At 58.5% G+C, this 17,303-nt stretch overlaps 1 protein-coding gene across 11 annotated transcripts; it reads right to left on the bottom strand.

Annotated features, from left to right (window-relative positions):
* Positions 1 to 913: 913 nt before the first annotated feature.
* Positions 914 to 17,141, bottom strand: PNP (purine nucleoside phosphorylase). Of its 11 annotated transcripts, none has more exons than XM_080571615.1 (8): positions 17,008 to 17,141; positions 13,724 to 13,887; positions 11,994 to 12,097; positions 10,340 to 10,515; positions 8,619 to 8,800; positions 5,049 to 6,000; positions 4,847 to 4,919; positions 914 to 4,489 (listed from the first exon to the last, which is right to left on the bottom strand). In XM_080571615.1, the coding sequence occupies exons 1-6, from the start codon at positions 17,016 to 17,018 to the stop codon at positions 5,774 to 5,776; spliced, it is 864 nt and encodes a 287-aa protein (XP_080427741.1). In that variant the 5' UTR covers positions 17,019 to 17,141; the 3' UTR covers positions 914 to 4,489; positions 4,847 to 4,919; positions 5,049 to 5,773. The 11 variants fall into 11 exon arrangements, with proteins under 11 accessions (XP_080427741.1, XP_080427739.1, XP_080427737.1 ...); XM_080571613.1 differs by having other exon boundaries at positions 914 to 4,552; positions 4,718 to 4,919; XM_080571611.1 differs by having other exon boundaries at positions 914 to 4,583; positions 4,718 to 4,919.
* Between the last annotated feature and the right edge of the window lie 162 nt (positions 17,142 to 17,303).

Genomic DNA, 17,303 nt, shown 5'->3' on the forward strand with positions numbered 1-17,303 from the left:
CCCCATGCCCCTATAGGACCCCCCCCATTCCCTTATAGGACCCCCGTGCCCCTATAGGACCCCCCCCGTGCCCCTATAGGACCCCCCCCCATTCCCCTATAGGACCCCATGACCCTATAGGACCCACACTGCCCTATAGGACCCCTATGCCCCTATAGGACCCCGTGACCCTATAGGACCCCCCCCGTTCCCCCTATAGGACCCACACGGCCCTATAGGACCCCCATGCCCCTATAGGACCCCCCCCATTCCCTTATAGGACCCCCGTGCCCCTATAGGAACCCCCCCCATTCCCCTATAGGACCCCATGACCCTATAGGACCCCCCCCATTCCCCTATAAAACCCCATGACCCTATAGGACCCCCCCATGCCCCTATAGGGCCCCCCCCCATTCCCCTATAGGACCCCCGTGACCCTATAGGACCCACACAGCCCTATAGGACCCCTGTGCCCCTATAGGACCCCCCCCCTGCCCCTATAGGCCCCCCCCCCGCCCCTATAGGACCCCGTGACCCTATAGGACCCCCCCGTGCCCCTATGGGACCCCCCCGTGCCCGTATAGGCCCCCCCCATTCCCCTATAGGACCCCGTGACCCTATAGGACCCACACAGCCCTATAGGACCCCGTGCCCCTATAGGACCCCCCCCGTGCCCCTATAGCCCCCCCCCCCGTCCCGTCCCCAACCCCCCCAGGAGGGCCCCGGCGGGAGGGGGGAGGGGCTATAGGGGCTATAATTAGCCCCGACCACGTGACCGCCTCCCGCCCCTCCCCCCACGCCAATTAACGCTGTCGTTAACGAGCCGCGCCCGGCACCCGCCCGCCCCCGCCCGTAGCCCCGCCCCCTCGTCACCGCCCACGGCCTCATTTGCATACGGGCACTTCCGCCGCGCCCTTCAATAATTAACGACTCCTAATTAATTCCTTGTTTACTCCTAATTAATTAATTGCTCCTAAGTAATTACCCCCAATTAATTAACCGGGGGGGGGGTCTCAGACCTAATTAACTATTCGCGCGTAACCGGCCGCTCGTGGGTAATTAATTAGGGAGGGGGGGAGGGGCGGTAATTAATTAATTAGGCACACGGCGTTAATTGTGGGCGAGGGGGTGATTAGGGGAGGGGTGATTAATGCCCGAGGTTAATGAGGGGGTGGTCCCACGGGGGGTGGTCCTGGGGGGCAACACGGGACGGACACGGGATTAACATGGGATTAACACCGGATTGGCACGGGATTAGCACGGGATTAACGCGGGATTGGCACAGGATTAACATGGGATTGGCACGGGATTAGCACGGGGTGGAATCTGGATTAACATGGGACTGACACGGGATTAAATCTGGATTAACATGGGATTGACACGGGGTGGAATCTGGATTGACACAGGATTGAATCTGGATTGACACGGGATTAACATGGGATTGACATGGGATTGGCACGGGATTAGCACAGGTGGAATCTGGATTAACATGGGACTGACACAGGATTAAATCTGGATTAACGTGGGATTGACAGGGGGTAGAATCTGGGTTCACATTGGGAGTGACATGGGATTAAACCTGGATTAACATGGGATTGACACAGAATTGACATGCTGTGGAATCCGGATTGACATGGGATTGAATCTGGATTAACATGGGATTGACACGGGATTAAATCTGGAATGACATGGGATTGACATGCTGTGGAATCCGGATTGACATGGGATGGAATCTGGATTCACACGGGATTGACACGGGATTGACATGCTGTGGAATCCGGATTGACATGGGATTGAATCTGGATTAACATGGGATTGACATGGGATTGAGAGGGGGTGGAATCTGGATTGACACGGGATTGACACGGGATTGACAAGGGATTGACATGGGATTGACTAAGGGTGGAATCTGGATTGACATGGGATTAACAAGGGATTGACACGGGACTGAATCTGGATTAACAAGGGGTTGGCATAAAATTGAATCTGGATTGACATGCGATTGACATGGGATTGGCATAGGATTGCATCTGGATTAACATGGGATTGATATGGGGTGCAATCTGGATTGACATGGGATTAACAAGGGATTGACACAATATTGAATCTGGATTGATACGGGATTGACACGGGACTGACACAGGATTGACATGGGATTCAATCTGAATTAACACAGGGTTGGCATGGGGTGGAATCCGGATTAACATGGGATTGACATGCGGATTGAATCTGGATTAATATGGGATTGGCATGGGATTGAACCGGGATTGAATCTGGATTGAAACAGGATTGACACGGGATTGACACAGGGTGGAATCTGGATTAGCATGGGATTGACACGGGATGGACACGGGGTGGAATCTGGATTAACACAGGATTGACATGGGACTGAATCTGGATTAACATGAGATTGACACAAAATTGAATCTGGATTGACATGCAATTGACATGGGATTGATTTGGGATTGAATCTGGATTAACATGGGATTGACACTGGATTGAATCTGGATTAACATGGGATTGATATGGGATTGGCACAGGATTGAATCTGGATTAACAGGGGATTGACACTGGATTGACATGGGATTGACGTGGGACTGACACGGGATTCAATCTGAATTAACACGGGACTGACACAGGGTGGAATTGGGATTAACATGGGATTGACACGGGGTAGAAACAGGATCGACGTGGGACTGAATCTGGATTAACACAGGATTGACACGGGGTGGAATCTGGATTAACATGGGATTGACACAGGGTGGAATCTGGATTGACATGCGATGGAATCTGAATTAACATGGGATTGACCCAGGGTAGAATCTGGATTAACATGGGATTAACAAGGGATTGACATAGGGTGGAATCTGGATTAACACGGGATTGGCACGGGATTGACACGGGATTGACAGGGTGTGGAATCTGGATTGATACGGGATTGACACGGGATTGAATCTGGATTAACACGGGATTGGCACGGGATTGACACGGGACAGAAACTGGGGACAAAGTGCGCTTTACATGGGATTAACACGGATTAACACAGGCAAAACTGTTTAAACATGGGATTTACATGGGAACAACACGGGATTTACACGGATTAACACAGGTAGGGTTGGAAAAACATGGGATAAAGACGGGATTAACACAGGAATGACAGGGGATTAACACGGGAATGACACGGGATTAACACGGGATTGACATGGGACAGACATGCGCGTGACACGGGACCAACACGGCACCAGGGGAGGTCCCAACACGTAATGAACATGCTACAAACATGCGATCGCCACGGGACGGGGGAGGGCGGGGGATTAACACGGGTTAACACGCCGACGACACGCGACAGTCCCAGGGCCAACGCGGGATTAACACAGGGTCAGGGCAGGCAGGCGGCAACGAACACGGGACTGACACGCAACCCACACGCGGCCGACATGCGATCGGCACGGGATTAGCGCGGGATTAAGGCAGGCAGATGCGAATCAACACGGGATTAACATGCACGTGGCGACAGGCCACCGGCACGGGATTACCACGGGATTAACACGGGCCAGGGGCAGGCCCGGCGGCGACTCGGCACGGGCCGACACGCTAACGACATGTGTCCGTCCTCCCAGCATGCAGTGGCAGCGGGGCCGTGTCCTTAGCGTGTCGCGGGGCCCTGAGCGTGTTGTCCGTGTCCTTAGCGTGTTGCTGTCCCGCAGCGGGTTGCCCTTACCATGTGCTCGTCCTTAGCGTGTTCTCCTTGGCGTGTCGTAATCCCACGTGGGTTCTCCTTAGCGTGTCGTAATCCTTAGTGTGTCCTTAGCGTGTTGTAATCCCACACACAGCAGCCTTAGCGCGTTCTCCTCGGCGTGTCGTAATCCCACGCGGGTTCTCCTTGGCGTGGCGCAATCCTTAGCGTGTCCTTAGCGTGTTGTAATCCCACACGCGACAGCCTTAGCGCGTTCTCCTTGGCGTGTTGTAATCCCACACGTGCTCTCCTTAGCATGTTGTAATCCTTAGCATGTCCTTAGCATGTCCTTAGCATGTTGTAATCCTTAGCGTGTACTCCTTAGCGTGTCGTAATCCCACGCGTGTTGCAATCCACATCACGCCGTCCTTAGCGTGTCCTTAGCGTGTTGCCGCTCCTGGCACGCCGCCGCCCTCAGCGTGTCGCCGGCCTTAGCGTGTCCTTAGCGTGTTGGCGTTGCCGTTGGCATGCCAGCGCCCTTAGCGTGTTCTTACGCGTGTTGTTGCCACCCGTGGCGTGTCCTGCCCGTGTCACCACCCCCCTTAGCATGTCCTACCCATGTTCTGGTCACCCTCGGCGTGTCCCACACGTGTTGTCACCCTTAGCGTGTCCTACCCATGTCATAACCGTTCGCGTGTCCTACACGTCGCCCCCCCCTTCCCATGTCATGGTCACCCTTAGCGTGTCCTACCCATGTCGCCACCCCCCTTAGCGTGTCCTCCCCATGTCGCCACGTGTCTCCAGCCCCTTAGCGTGTCCTACCCGTGTCACCACCTTTCTCATGTCCTATAGATGTTCTGGTCACCCTTAGCGTGTCCTACCCATGTTATAAACCCCCTTAGCATGTCCTACCCATGTCACCACCCCCCTTAGCGTGTCCTACCCATATTATAACCCCCCTTAACGTGTCCTACCCATGTTAATAGTCACCCTTAGCATGTCCTACACATGTCGCCACGTGTCGCCACCCTGTTAGCGTGTCCTACCCATGTTAATAGTCACCCTTAGCGTGTCCTCCCCGTGTCACCACCCTTCTCATGTCCTATACATGTTCTGGTCACCCTTAGCGTGTCCTACCCATATCACCACCCCGCCTTAGCATGTCCTACCCATGTCATCACGTGTCACCACCCCCTTAGCATGTCCTCCCCATGTTGCCACGTGTCGCCACCCCCTTAGCGTGTCCTACCCATGTCGCCACCCCCTTAGCGTGTCCTCCCCATGTCGCCACGTGTCTCCACCCCCTTAGCGTGTCCTACCCATGTCACCACCCTTCCCACGCCCTACCCATGTCACCACCCCCTTAGCGTGTCCTACCCATGTTAATAGTCACCCTTAGCGTGTCCTACCCATGTCACCACCCCCTTAGCATGTCCTACCCATGTCGCCACGTGTCGCCACCCCCTTAGCGTGTCCTACCCATGTTAATAGTCACCCTTAGCGTGTCCTCCCCGTGTCACCACCTTTCTCATGTCCTATAGATGTTCTGGTCACCCTTAGCGTGTCCTACCCATGTTATAAACCCCCTTAGCATGTCCTACCCATGTCACCACCCCCCTTAGCGTGTCCTACCCATGTTATAACCCCCCTTAACGTGTCCTACCCATGTTAATAGTCACCCTTAGCATGTCCTACACATGTCGCCACGTGTCGCCACCCCGTTAGCGTGTCCTACCCATGTTAATAGTCACCCTTAGCGTGTCCTCCCCGTGTCACCACCCTTCTCATGTCCTATACATGTTATGGTCACCCTTAGCGTGTCCTACCCATGTCACCACCCCCTTAGCGTGTCCTCCCCATGTCGCCACGTGTCTCCACCCCCTTAGCGTGTCCTACCCATGTTATCCCAGCCCTTAGCATGTCCTAACCGTGTTACAACCCCCCTTAGCATGTCCTACCCACGTCACCACCCCCCTTAGCGTGTCCTCCCCATGTCGCCACGTGTCGCCACCCCCTTCGCGTGTCCTACCCATGTTATCCCAGCCCTTAGCGTGTCCTAACCGTGCCGCCACCCCCCTTAGCGTGTCCGTGTCCCCCCCCAACCCCCGTCCCCCCGTCTCACGCGTGCCCGGCGTCCAGGCGCGGCGCCAGGCGTGCCAGCAGCTCCCGCAGGTGCCGGGCGCCGGCGCTGGCGGCCTCCAGCACCTCCTGGTGCCCGGCGGGGGGCTCGGGGGCCGGGCCCCCGTCCTCGGGGGGCAGCGGGGCCGCGTTGGTGATCAGCGACAGCCCCAGCACCCGCAGCCCGCAGTGACGCGCCGCCACCGCCTCCGACACTGTGCTCATGCCTAAAAGGGGCGGGAACACGCTAAGGACACGCTAAGGACACACTAAGACCCCACTGAGACCCCGGCCGCCCCCCTCCGACACCCCCGACCCCCTTCTTCTGGGGTTTCCCTACTCTTATCTTATCAATTTTTACCGTTTTTTATCAATATTTGGGTGTTGGGAGGGGTTATTGTGGTCGACACGCGTGTGCTTGGCGTGTTCTTGGCGTGAGCGCCGTCCTACCTGGGTTAGGGAGGGGTCTGCGGGGGATAGGGGGGGTTTTGGGGTGGTTTATGGGGATTTAGGGGGTTGTGTTGAAATATTGGGATCCTAGTGTGTTCCTAGCGTGTGCTTAGCATGTTATCAGCGTGTCTTAGCGTGTTATTAGGGTGTTTTAGTGTGTTATTAGCATGTATCAGCATGTTATTAGGGTGTTTTAGCATGTTTTTAGCATGTCTTAGCGTGTTATTAGGGTGTTTTCAGCGTGTTTGGGTCTTGTTTTGGGTTATAGGGTCTTGCTCATGCCTAAAGGGGGCGGGGACACACTAAGGACACGCTAAGCACATGCTAAGACCCCGCCGAGACCCCGGCCGCCCCCCTCCTACACCCCCAGCCCCCCTCTTTTGGGGTTTCCCTACTCTTACGTTATCAATTTTTACCATTTTTTGTCGATATTTGGGTGTTGGGAGGGGTTATTGTGGTCGACACGCATGTGCTTGGCGTGTTCTTGGCGTGAGCGCCGTCCTACCTGGGTTAGGGAGGGGTCTGGCGGGGATGGGGGGGGTTGGGGTGGTTTATGGGGATTTAGGGGGTTGTGTTGAAATATTGGGGTCCCAGCGTGTTCCTAGCCTGTTCCTAGCATGTTCCTAGCATGTGCTTAGCATGTTATTAGTGTGTCTTAGCGTGTTATTAGGGTGTTTTAGCATGTTTTAGTGTGTCTTGGCATGTTATTAGGGTGTTTTCAGCGTGTTTGGGTCTTGTTTTGGGTTATAGGGTCTTGCTCATGCCTAAAAGGGGTTGGGGACACGTGAAGGACACGCTAAGCACACGCTAAGCACGCGCCGTGACCCCGGCCACCCCCCCTCCGACACCCCCGACCCCCCTCTTTTGGGGTTTCCCTACTCTTATCAATTTTTACCGTTTTTAATCAATATTTGGGTGTTGGGAGGGGTTATTGTGGTCGACACGCGTGTGCTTGGCGTGTTCTTGGCGTGAGCGCCGTCCTCCATGGGGTTAGGGAGGGGTCTGGGGGAGATCGGGGGGGTTTTGGGGTGGTTTACGGGGATTTAGGGGGTTGTGTTGAAATATTGTGGTCCTAGCGTGTTCCTAGAGTGTTCCTAGCGTGTGCTTAGCGTGTTCTTGGCATGTCGTTGGGCTTATTTGGGCTCATTTAACGCGGGGGTGGTTTTGGGGTGGTCCTGGGGGGTTGTAGGGTTTTCCGGGGTGGTTTTGGGGTGGTTTGGGGTGTTTCTGGCTGGTTTTGGGGTGGTCCTACATGGTTTTGGGGTATTTCTGAGTGGTTTGGGGGTATTTCTATAGGGTTTTGGGGTGTTCCTACACGGTTTTGGGGTATTTCTGAGTGGTTTTGAGGTATTTCCATAGGGTTTTGGGGTATTTGTGTGGTTTTGGGGTGGTCCTACACAGTTTTGGGGTATTTGTGTGGTTTTGGGGTGGTCCTATATGGTTTTGGGGTATTTCTGAGTGGTTTTGGGTTATTTCCATGGGGTTTTCAGGTGGTCCTACATAGTTTTGGGCTATCTCCATGGGGTTTGGGGCAATTTCTGCGGGGTTTGGGGCTATTCTTCTGTAGTTTTGGGTTATTTCTGTAGGGTTTTGGGGTGGTCCTATACGGTTCTGGCATATTTCTGTGGGGTTTTGGGCTATTTCTGTGGGGTTTGGGGCTACTTCCATGGGTTTTGGGGCTATTCCCATGGGGTTTGGGGCTATTTCTGTGTAGTTTTGGGTTATTTCCATGGGGTTTGGGGTGGTCCTATATGGTTTTGGGGTCTTCCCGTGTAGTTTAGGATTATTTCTGTGGCGTTTGGGGTGTTCCTACATGGTTTGGGGCTAATTCCATGGGGTTTGGGGCTATTCCTCTGTAGTTTTGGGTTATTTCTGTAGGTTTTTGGGGTGGTCCTGTATGGTTTTGGGGTATTTCTGTGGGGTTTTGGGCTACTTCCATGGGGTTTGGGGCTATTCCTCTGTAGTTTTGGGTTATTTCTACAGGGTTTTGGGGTATTTCTGTGGGGTTTGGGGCTACTTCCATGGGGTTTGGGGCTAGTTCCGTGGCATTTGGGGCTATTCCTCTGTAGTTTTGGGTTATTTCTATAGGTTTTTGGGGTGGTCCTATATGGTTTTGGGCTACTTCTGTGGGGTTTGGGGCTACTTTCATGGGTTTGGGGCTATTTCTGTGGGGTTTTGGGCTACTTCCGTGGGGTTTGGGGCTATTCCTCTGTAGTTTTGGGTTATTTCTATAGGGTTTTGGGGTGGTCCTATATGGTTTTGGGGTATTTCTGTGGGGTTTGGGGCTACTTTCAGGGGTTTTGGGCTACTGCCATGGGTTTTGGGCTATTCCCGTGGGGTTTTGGGCTACTTCCGTGGGGTTTTGGGCAATTCCCCACCCCCCCGCCGGACTCACCGACGGCGTCGGCGCCGGCGCGCTGCAGGAAGCGGCACTCGGCCACGGTCTCGTAGCTGGGGCCGCCCACCCCGGCGTAGACGCCCTCGCGCGCCCGCAGCTCCGGGGGGGCCATGGCCAGCGCCAGGCGCCGCAGCTCCGGGTCGTAGGCGTCCAGCATGGTCGGGAAGCGGGGGCCGAAGCTGGGGGGGTTTTTTGGGGGAAAAAACGAGGAGAAACGGGGTCACCGGCGGGGCGGGAGGCTCCGGAAACGTTGGGGAGGTTGGGGTGGGCTTGGGGGCTTCAAAGGGTGGTGGCCATCTCAAGCAGCTTCACGGAGGTTGAGGTGGGGTTGGGTTGTCTACATCGTGGGGGACATCTCAACCAGCTTCATGGAGGTTGTGGGGTCGTTGGGTTGTCTACACGATGGTGGACACCTTGACCACGTCATGGTGGCCTTGGGGCTTCCAAACCATGGTGGAGACCTCGACCAAGATCAGGGCCATCTTGGTGGCCTTGGGTTGTCTAAATTATGGTGGACACCTCAACCAAGACCATGAACATCATGGTGGACACCTCAACCAAGTTCATGGAGGTTGTGGGGTCGTTGGGTCTTCTAAACCATGGTGGACACCTCAACCAACGTCACAGAGGTTGTGGGGTCGTTGGGTTGTCTACATGATGGTGGACACCTCGACCACATCTTGGTGGCCCTGGGGCTTCCAAACCATGGTGGAGACCTCGACCAACTTCATGAACATGATGGTGGACACCTCAACCAAGTTCATGGAGGTTGTGGGGTCTTTGGGTCTTCTAAACCATGGTGGACACCTCAACCAACGTCACAGAGGTTGTGGGGTCGTTGGGTTGTCTACACGATGGGGGACACCTCGACCACGTCTTGGTGGCCCTGGGGCTTCCAAACCATGGTGGAGACCTCGACCAGCATCAGGGCCATCTTGGTGGCCTTGGGTTGTCTAAACCATGGTGGACACCTCGGTCGTCATCGTGGACATCTGGGTGTCCTTCTGTCTCCTGTCCCTTGAGGGACACCAAAGTCCCCCCCTGGTGGCCACTGAGGTCCTCATAATGGCCACCAAGGTCCCCAAGGTGGTCCCAATGGTGGCCACCAAGTCGGACACCAAGATGGACACCACGAAGACCACCAAGGTCCCCAAGATGGCCACCAAGACCCCTAAGATGGCCCCCAAGCCCCCCAAGATGGTCCCAATGGTGGTCCCCAAGGTCCCCAAGATGGTTCCTATGATGGCCACCAAGATGGACGCCAAGATGGACACCACAAAGGCCACCAACGTCCCCAAGATGGCCACCAAGACCCCCGAGATGGCCATCAAGCCCCCCAAGACGGCCGCAGTGGTGGCCACCAAGGTCCCCATGATGGCCACCAGGACCCCAAGATGGTTCTTATGATAGCCACCGAGGTCCCCAAGGTGGTCCCAATGGTGGCCACCAAGACGGACAGCAAGATGGACACCACGAAGGCCACCAAGGTCCCCAAGATGGCCACCAAGACCCCCAAGATGGCCACCAAGGTCCCCAAGATGGTCCCAATGGTGGCCACCGAGACGAACACCAAGATAGACACCACAAAGGCCACCAAGGTGCCCAAGATGGCCCCCAAGCCCCCTAAAATGGCCCCCAAGACCCCCAAGATGGCCCCAATGCTGGCCACCAAGGTCCCCAAGGTGGCCCCCAAGCCCCCCAAGGCGGCCCCCGCTCACCGCTCATCGTTGGGCCCGACAAGGGGCCCGCGGCCGGCCAGGCCGGGCAGGTCGATGTGGTCCTTGATGACCATGAGGTCCCCAGGGCCCAGCGCGGGGCTGAGGCTGCCGGCGGCGTTGGTCAGCACCAGCGTGTGGACGCCCAGCAGGCGCAGGGCGCGCACCGGCAGCACCACCTGGGGGGACACGGGGCCAGGGAGTCGGGGCGGAGAACTTTGGGGCTGGGGGACTCGGGGCGGGGAACGGCGAGGGTGGAGGACGTGGGGTGGAGGAGCAGTGGGGTGAGGAACATCGGGGTTGAAGGACATTGGGGTAAGGAACATCAGGGTTGAGGAACTTGGGGTGAAGGACATTGGGGTGAGGAACATCAAGGTTGAAAGACATCGGGGTGACAGACATGGGGTTGAGGAACATTGGGGTGAGGAAATTCAAGGCTGAGGAACTTGGGGTGAAGGATGTGGGGGTGAGGAACATCAAGGTTGAGGAACTTGGGGTGAAGATCATTGGGGTGAGGAACATCAAGGCTGAGGAACTTGGGGTGAAGGACATCAGGGTGAGGAACATCAAGGTTGAGGAACTTGGGGTGAAGGACACTGGGGTGAGGAACATCGGGGTGAAGGATGTGGGGGTGAGGAACATCAAGGTTGAAGGACATCGGGGTGACGGACATGGGGTTGAGGAACATTTGGGGTGAGGAACATTTGGGGTTGAGGAACATCAAGGCTGAGGAACTTGGGGTGAAGGACATGGGGGTGAGGAACATCAGGGGTGAAGGATATGGGGGTGAAGAACATTTGGGGTGAGGAACATCAAGGTTGAAGAACTTTGGGGTGAGGAACATCAAGGCTGAGGAACTTGGGGTGAAGGATATGGGGGTGAGGAACGTTCGGGTGAGGAACATGGGATTGAAGAACTTTGGGGTGAGGAACATCAAGGTTGAAAGACATTGGGGTGAGGAACATCGGGGTTGAGGAACTTGGGGTGAAGGATATGGGGGTGAGGATCATTGGGGTGAGGAACATCAGGGTGAGGAACATCAGGGTTGAAGGACATTGGGGTTGAGGAACTTGGGGTGAAGAACATCGGGGTGAGGAACATCAAGGTTGAAGAACTTTGGGTGAAGAACTTTGGGGTGAGGAACATTAAGGTTGAAGGACATCGGGGTTGAAGGACTTTGGGGTGAGGAACACCAAGGTTGAGGAACTTGGGGTGAAGGATGTTGGGGTGAGGAACATCAAGGTTGAAGGCCATCGGGGTGACGGACATGGGGTTGAGGAACATTTGGGGTGAGGAACATCAAGGCTGAGGAACATTGGGGTGAGGAACTTGGGGTTGGGGGACTTGGGGTTGAGGAACATCGGGGTGGGGGCCGTGGGGCACCCGATGGGGCAGGGCTGGACCCGGGGGACCCCCAGGAGCACCCGCGGGACCCCCCCTGAGACCCCCCTGGCGCCATCGGCCCCACTGACCGCGGACGGGACCCGAAGCCCAGGACCCGGCCCCACGGAGACCCCCTGCCCCATAGCGCCCCATAGCGCCCCCCCCGCCCCATAGCGCCCCCCTCCAGCCCCATAGCGCCCCCCCCAGCCCCATAGCGCCCCATAACCCCCTCCCCCAGCCCCCCATCGCCCCACACCCCCGCCGTGGGGCGCACCTGGGGGGCGCTGTACCCCTCGTAGAGGTGGAAGCGTCCCTGCAGCACCGCGCACGGCGCCGCCCCCAGGCGCCCCAGCACCAGGCGCCCCGCGTGCCCCGACACTGCCCGGGGGGGGGGGGGGACGCGCCCCGTCAGTGGGGCCCGCCCCCCAAACAGCCCCCCCCAAATACCCCCCCAAAGACCCCCCCCAAATTGGGATATCCCATCCCAATCCGGGATCCATCCCAATACGCCCCAAGAAGCCCCAAATCCCCCCCAAATCCCCCCCCAAGTTCCCCTTGAAACCGCCCCAACCCCCCCAAGTTCCCCTAAATCCCCCCCAAATCCCCCCCAACCCCCCCAAATCCCCCCCAAATTTTCCTAAATCCCCCGTAAACCCCCCCAAACCCCCCCAAACCGCCCCAAAACCCCCCCAAATCCCCTCGAAACCCCCCCAAACCCACCCCCAAATACCCACCAAATCCCCCCAAATCCCCCCCAAATCCCCCCAAAACCCCCTCAGATCTCCCTAAATCCCCCCAACCCCCCCAAATCCCCCCCAAATCCCCCTCAACCCCCCCCAATTCCCCTAAATCCCCTTGAAAACCCCCAAATCCCCCCAAATCCCCCATAAATCCCCCCTAAACCCCCCCGAACCCCCCTAAATCCCCCGAAACCCCCCAAATCCCCTAATAACCCCTCCAATACCCCCCCAAACCCCCCATAAATCCCCCCAAACTCCCCATAAATGCCCCCCAAATCCCCTCCAAACCCCCCCAAACCCCCCAAATCCCCTCCAACCCCCCCATAAATCCCCCATATATCCCCCCAAGCCCCCCAACCCCCCCCAAACACCCCCAAATCCCCTCCAAAGCCCCCAAACCCCCCCCAAATCCCCCAACCCCCTCCAAACCCCCCCCAACCCCCCCAAATCCCCCTCAACCCCCCCCAAATCCCCTCCAACCCCCCCCAAATCCCCCCAGAAATACCCCCAACCCCCCCAAATTCCCCCTAAATCCCCCCAAACCCCCCATAAATCCCCCCCAAATCCCCTCAAATCCCCCCCAAATGCCCCCCAAACCTCCCGCAACCCCCCCGAAACCCCCCAAATCCCCCCAATCCTCCTAAATCCCCTCCAAACCCCCCCAAATCCCCCCCAAACCCACTCTAAGCCCCTCAAACCCACTCCAAAATCCCCAAACCCCCTTGGAACCCCCCAAAACCCCCCCAATACCCCCCAAATCCCCCCCAATACCCCCCAAATCCCCTCCAACCCCCCATAAATCCCCCCAAATCCCCTCCAAACCCCCCCAAATCCCCCATAAATCCCCCCACCCCCCCCTAAACCCCCCCAAATCCCCTCCAAACCCCCCTAAACCCCCTATAAATCCCCTCCAAACCCCCCCAAACCCTCCCTCAAATTCCCCCAAGCCCCCCCAAATCCCCTTGAACCCCCCCCAATACCCCCCAAATCGCCCCCAAATCCCCCCAAACCCCCTCCAACCCCCTCAAACCCCCCTCAAACTCCCCCAAATCCCCTTGAAACCCCCCCAAAGGCCCCCAAATCGCCCCCAAATCCCCTCCAACCCCCCCCAATCCCCCCCAAATCCCCTTGAAACCCCCCCAAATCCCCCCAAAAAACCCCAAATCCCCCCCAAATCCTCCCCCAATCCCCTTGAAACCCCCCTAAATCCCCCCAATCCCCCCCAAATCCCCCCCAACCCCCCCGTGCCCCCCCCCCGACCGACCGGTGCTGCGGGGGAAGTGGGGGATGTCGCCGTAGTCGATGGCCAGCGGCGCCTCCAGCTCCTGGGCCAGGGCCCCCAGCCCCGAGCCGCAGACCAGGGCCACCCGCGGGGGCTCGGCCGCTCGCCCCGACACCCAGGCGGCCGCCTCGGCGCACGCCTCGTAGCTGGGGGGGTGGGGGGAGCGACTAATTAGGCGGGGGGGGCACCCCAAGGGGCACGGGGTGGGCTATGGGGTCGGCCAAGATCTATAGGGTGGGCATTGGGGGCACCCAAGGGCCATGGGGTGGCACTTAGGGGCACCCAAAACCCATAGGATGACCAATGGGGTCAACCAAGACCCATAGGGTGAGCATTGGGGTCAACCAAGGGCCATGGGGTGGCACTTAGGGGCACCCAAGGGCCATAGGATGGACTATGGGGTCAACCACGATCTATGGGGTGACCATTGGGGTCAACCAAGACCCATAGGGTGACGTTTAGGGGCACCCAAGGGCCATGGGGTGGGCTATGGGGTCAACCAAGACCCATAGGATGACCAATGGGGTCAACCACAATCTATGGGGTGAGCATTGGGGGCACCCAAGGGCCATAGGGTGACCAATGGGGTCAACCACGATCTATGGGGTGAGCATTGGGGGCACCCAAGAGCCATAGAAGGGACTATGGGGTCAACCAAGATCTATGGGGTGACCATTGGGGGCACCCAAGGGCCATAGGGTGGGCTATGGGGTCAGCCAAGACCCATGGGATGACCAATGGGCTCAACCAAGATCTATAGGGTGAGCATTGGGGTCAACCAAGGGCCATGGGGTGGCACTTAGGGGCACCCAAGGGCCATAGGATGGACTATGGGGTCAACCACGATCTATGGGGTGACCATTGGGGTCAACCAAGACCCATAGGGTGACGTTTAGGGGCACCCAAGGGCCATGGGGTGGGCTATGGGGTCAACCAAGACCCATAGGATGACCAATGGGGTCAACCAAGATCTATGGGGTGGGCAATGGGGGCACCCAAGGGCCATGGGGTGGGCTATGGGGTCAACCAAGATCTATGGGGTGGGCAATGGGGGCACCCAAGGGCCGTGGGGTGGGCTATGGGGTCAACCACAATCTATAGGGTGACATTTCGGGGCACCCAACAGCCATAGGATGGGCTATTGGGTCGACCAAAATCTATAGGGTGGGCATTGGGGGCACCCAAGGGCCATGGGGTGGGCTATAGGGTCAACCAAGATCTATGGGGTGGGCAATGGGGTCAACCACAATCTATAGGGTGACCACTGGGGGCACCCAAAACCCATAGGATGACCATTGGGGTCAACCACGATCTATGGGTTGAGCACTGGGGGCACCCAAGGGCCATAGGATGACCAATGGGGTCAACCACGATCTATGGGGTGGGCAATGGGGTCAACCAAGACCCATAGGGTGACCAATGGGGTCAACCAAGATCTATAGGGTGACCACTGGGGGCACCCAAGGGCCATGGGGTGGGTTATGGGGTCAACCAAGATCTATAGGGTGACGTTTCGGGGCACCCAACAGCCATAGGATGGACTATGGGGTCAACCACGATCTATGGGGTGACCATTGGGGTCAACCAAGACCCATAGGGTGACGTTTAGGGGCACCCAAGGGCCATGGGGTGGGCTATGGGGTCGACCAAGACCCATAGGATGACCAATGGGGTCAACCAAGATCTATGGGGTGGGCAATGGGGGCACCCAAGGGCCATGGGGTGGGCAATGGGGTCAACCACAATCTATAGGGTGACATTTCGGGGCACCCAATAGCCATAGGATGGACTATGAGGTCAACCAAAATCTATAGGGTGGGCATTGGGGGCACCCAAGGGCCATGGGGTGGCACTTAGGGGCACCCAAGGGCCATAGGATGAACTATGGGGTCAACCAAGATCTACAGGGTGACGTTTCGGGGCACCCAACAGCCATAGGATGGACTATGGGGTCAACCACGACCCATAGGATGACCAATGTGGTCGACCAAGACCCACAGGGTGACATTTAGGGGCACCCAAGGGCCATGGGGTGGGCTATGGGGTCGGCCAAGATCTATAAGGTAACCCTTAGGGGCACCCAAGGGCCATAGGGTGACCAATGGGGTCAACCACGATCTATGGGGTGGGCAATGGGGGCAACCAAAACCCATAGGATGAGCAATGGGTTCAACCAAGACCCATGGGATGACCAATGGGGTCAACCAAGATCTATAGGGTGACCACTGGGAGCACCCAAGGGCCATGGGGTGGCACTTAGGGGCACCCAAGGCCATAGGATGAACTATGGGGTCAACCAAGATCTATAGGGTGACGTTTAGGGGCACCCAAGGGATGTGGGGTGGGCTATGGGGTCAACCAAGATCTATAGGGTGGGCAATGGGGTCAACCAAGACCCGTGGGTGATGTTTAGGGCACCCAAGGGCCATGGGGTGGGCTATGGGGTCAACCAAGCCCCAGGGGACCCCCAGCCCCATAGCGGGCCCCGTAGATACACCCGGGCCCCACAGCGGGCCCCATAGAGACCCCCAGGCCCCATAGCGACCCCCCCAGCCCCATAGCCTGCCCTATAGGGACCCCTGAGCCCCATAGCGACCCCCCAGCCCCACAGCCTGCCCCATAGCGACTTCCCAGCCCCATAGCGGGCCCCATAGAGCCCCCCAGCCCCATAGGGTGCCCCATAGAGACCCTTGGGCCCATAGGGTGCCCCATAGAGACCCCCAGCCCCATAGGGTGCCCCATAGCAGCCCCCCACGTGACCCGCCCCCACGTGGCCCCGCCCCCTCCCACGTGACCCCGCCCCTCTCTCCCACGTGACCCCAACGGACTTCGCCTCCGCCTCCCCCCCCCCCCCCCCCCCCCTTTTCCGGGCTGGAAGGGGGCGAGCCGGAAGCGGGGGGGGAGGGGGCCGCGTCCCCGCGCGCTGATTGGCTGCCGAGGGGGCGGGACAGCGCGGCGGCGCGCTCCCATTGGCCGAGCCCCCAAAGGCCGCCGGGGGTAGGGGGGGGGGAGCCGGGAAGCGGCTGAAGAGCTCCGAGAGAGGCCGGGGGGCTCGGGGGGGGCCTTAATTACCCGTAATTAGCCCTCATTAGCATCTCATTTGCATAAAGAGGGAGGTGGGGGGGAAAACCGCGGGCCGGAACCAAAGGCGCGGGGGCGCGGGGCCGCCCGGAAGCCCCCCGGGGGGACACCGGCGGTGCCCCCCCCCCCAAAGGGCCCCCACCCCCCCTCCGGGGGCGCTCTGCGCATGCGCGCCGCGCGCTCACCTGCCCTCCATAGCAACCGGCCGACTGCGCTCCCCCCCCCCCCGCCGGCGCTGCCCTTATAAGGGCGCCGACGTCACAGCGGGGGGGGGGCCCGCCCGGCGGCGGCCGGGCCAATGGAGGGCGAGGCGGGCGGCGTCGCCATGGAGACGGGGAGGGGAGGGGGCCCGTGGGGGGAGCGGGCCAATGGGAGGGGAGGGGCGGGGCTGTAGGGGGAGGGGAGGTCGTCATGGCAACGGAGAGGGGCGCGGGGCGGTGGTCACGTGGGGTGCGCTAGGGGCGGCGGTTGCTATGGGAAC

This window comes from Anser brachyrhynchus (genome assembly GCF_964034855.1).
Source record: "Anser brachyrhynchus genome assembly, chromosome: 34".
NCBI classification, from domain to species: Eukaryota; Metazoa; Chordata; class Aves; order Anseriformes; family Anatidae; genus Anser; species Anser brachyrhynchus.

Coding starts and splice junctions, on each gene's coding strand:
- PNP (XM_080571610.1), bottom strand. Junction 12,098..13,723: donor CCACTTCCCCCGCAGCACCG/GTCGGTCGGGGG, acceptor CCCCCCGGGCAG/TGTCGGGGCACGCGGGGCGC. Junction 10,516..11,993: donor AGGGGTACAGCGCCCCCCAG/GTGCGCCCCACG, acceptor GTGTCCCCCCAG/GTGGTGCTGCCGGTGCGCGC.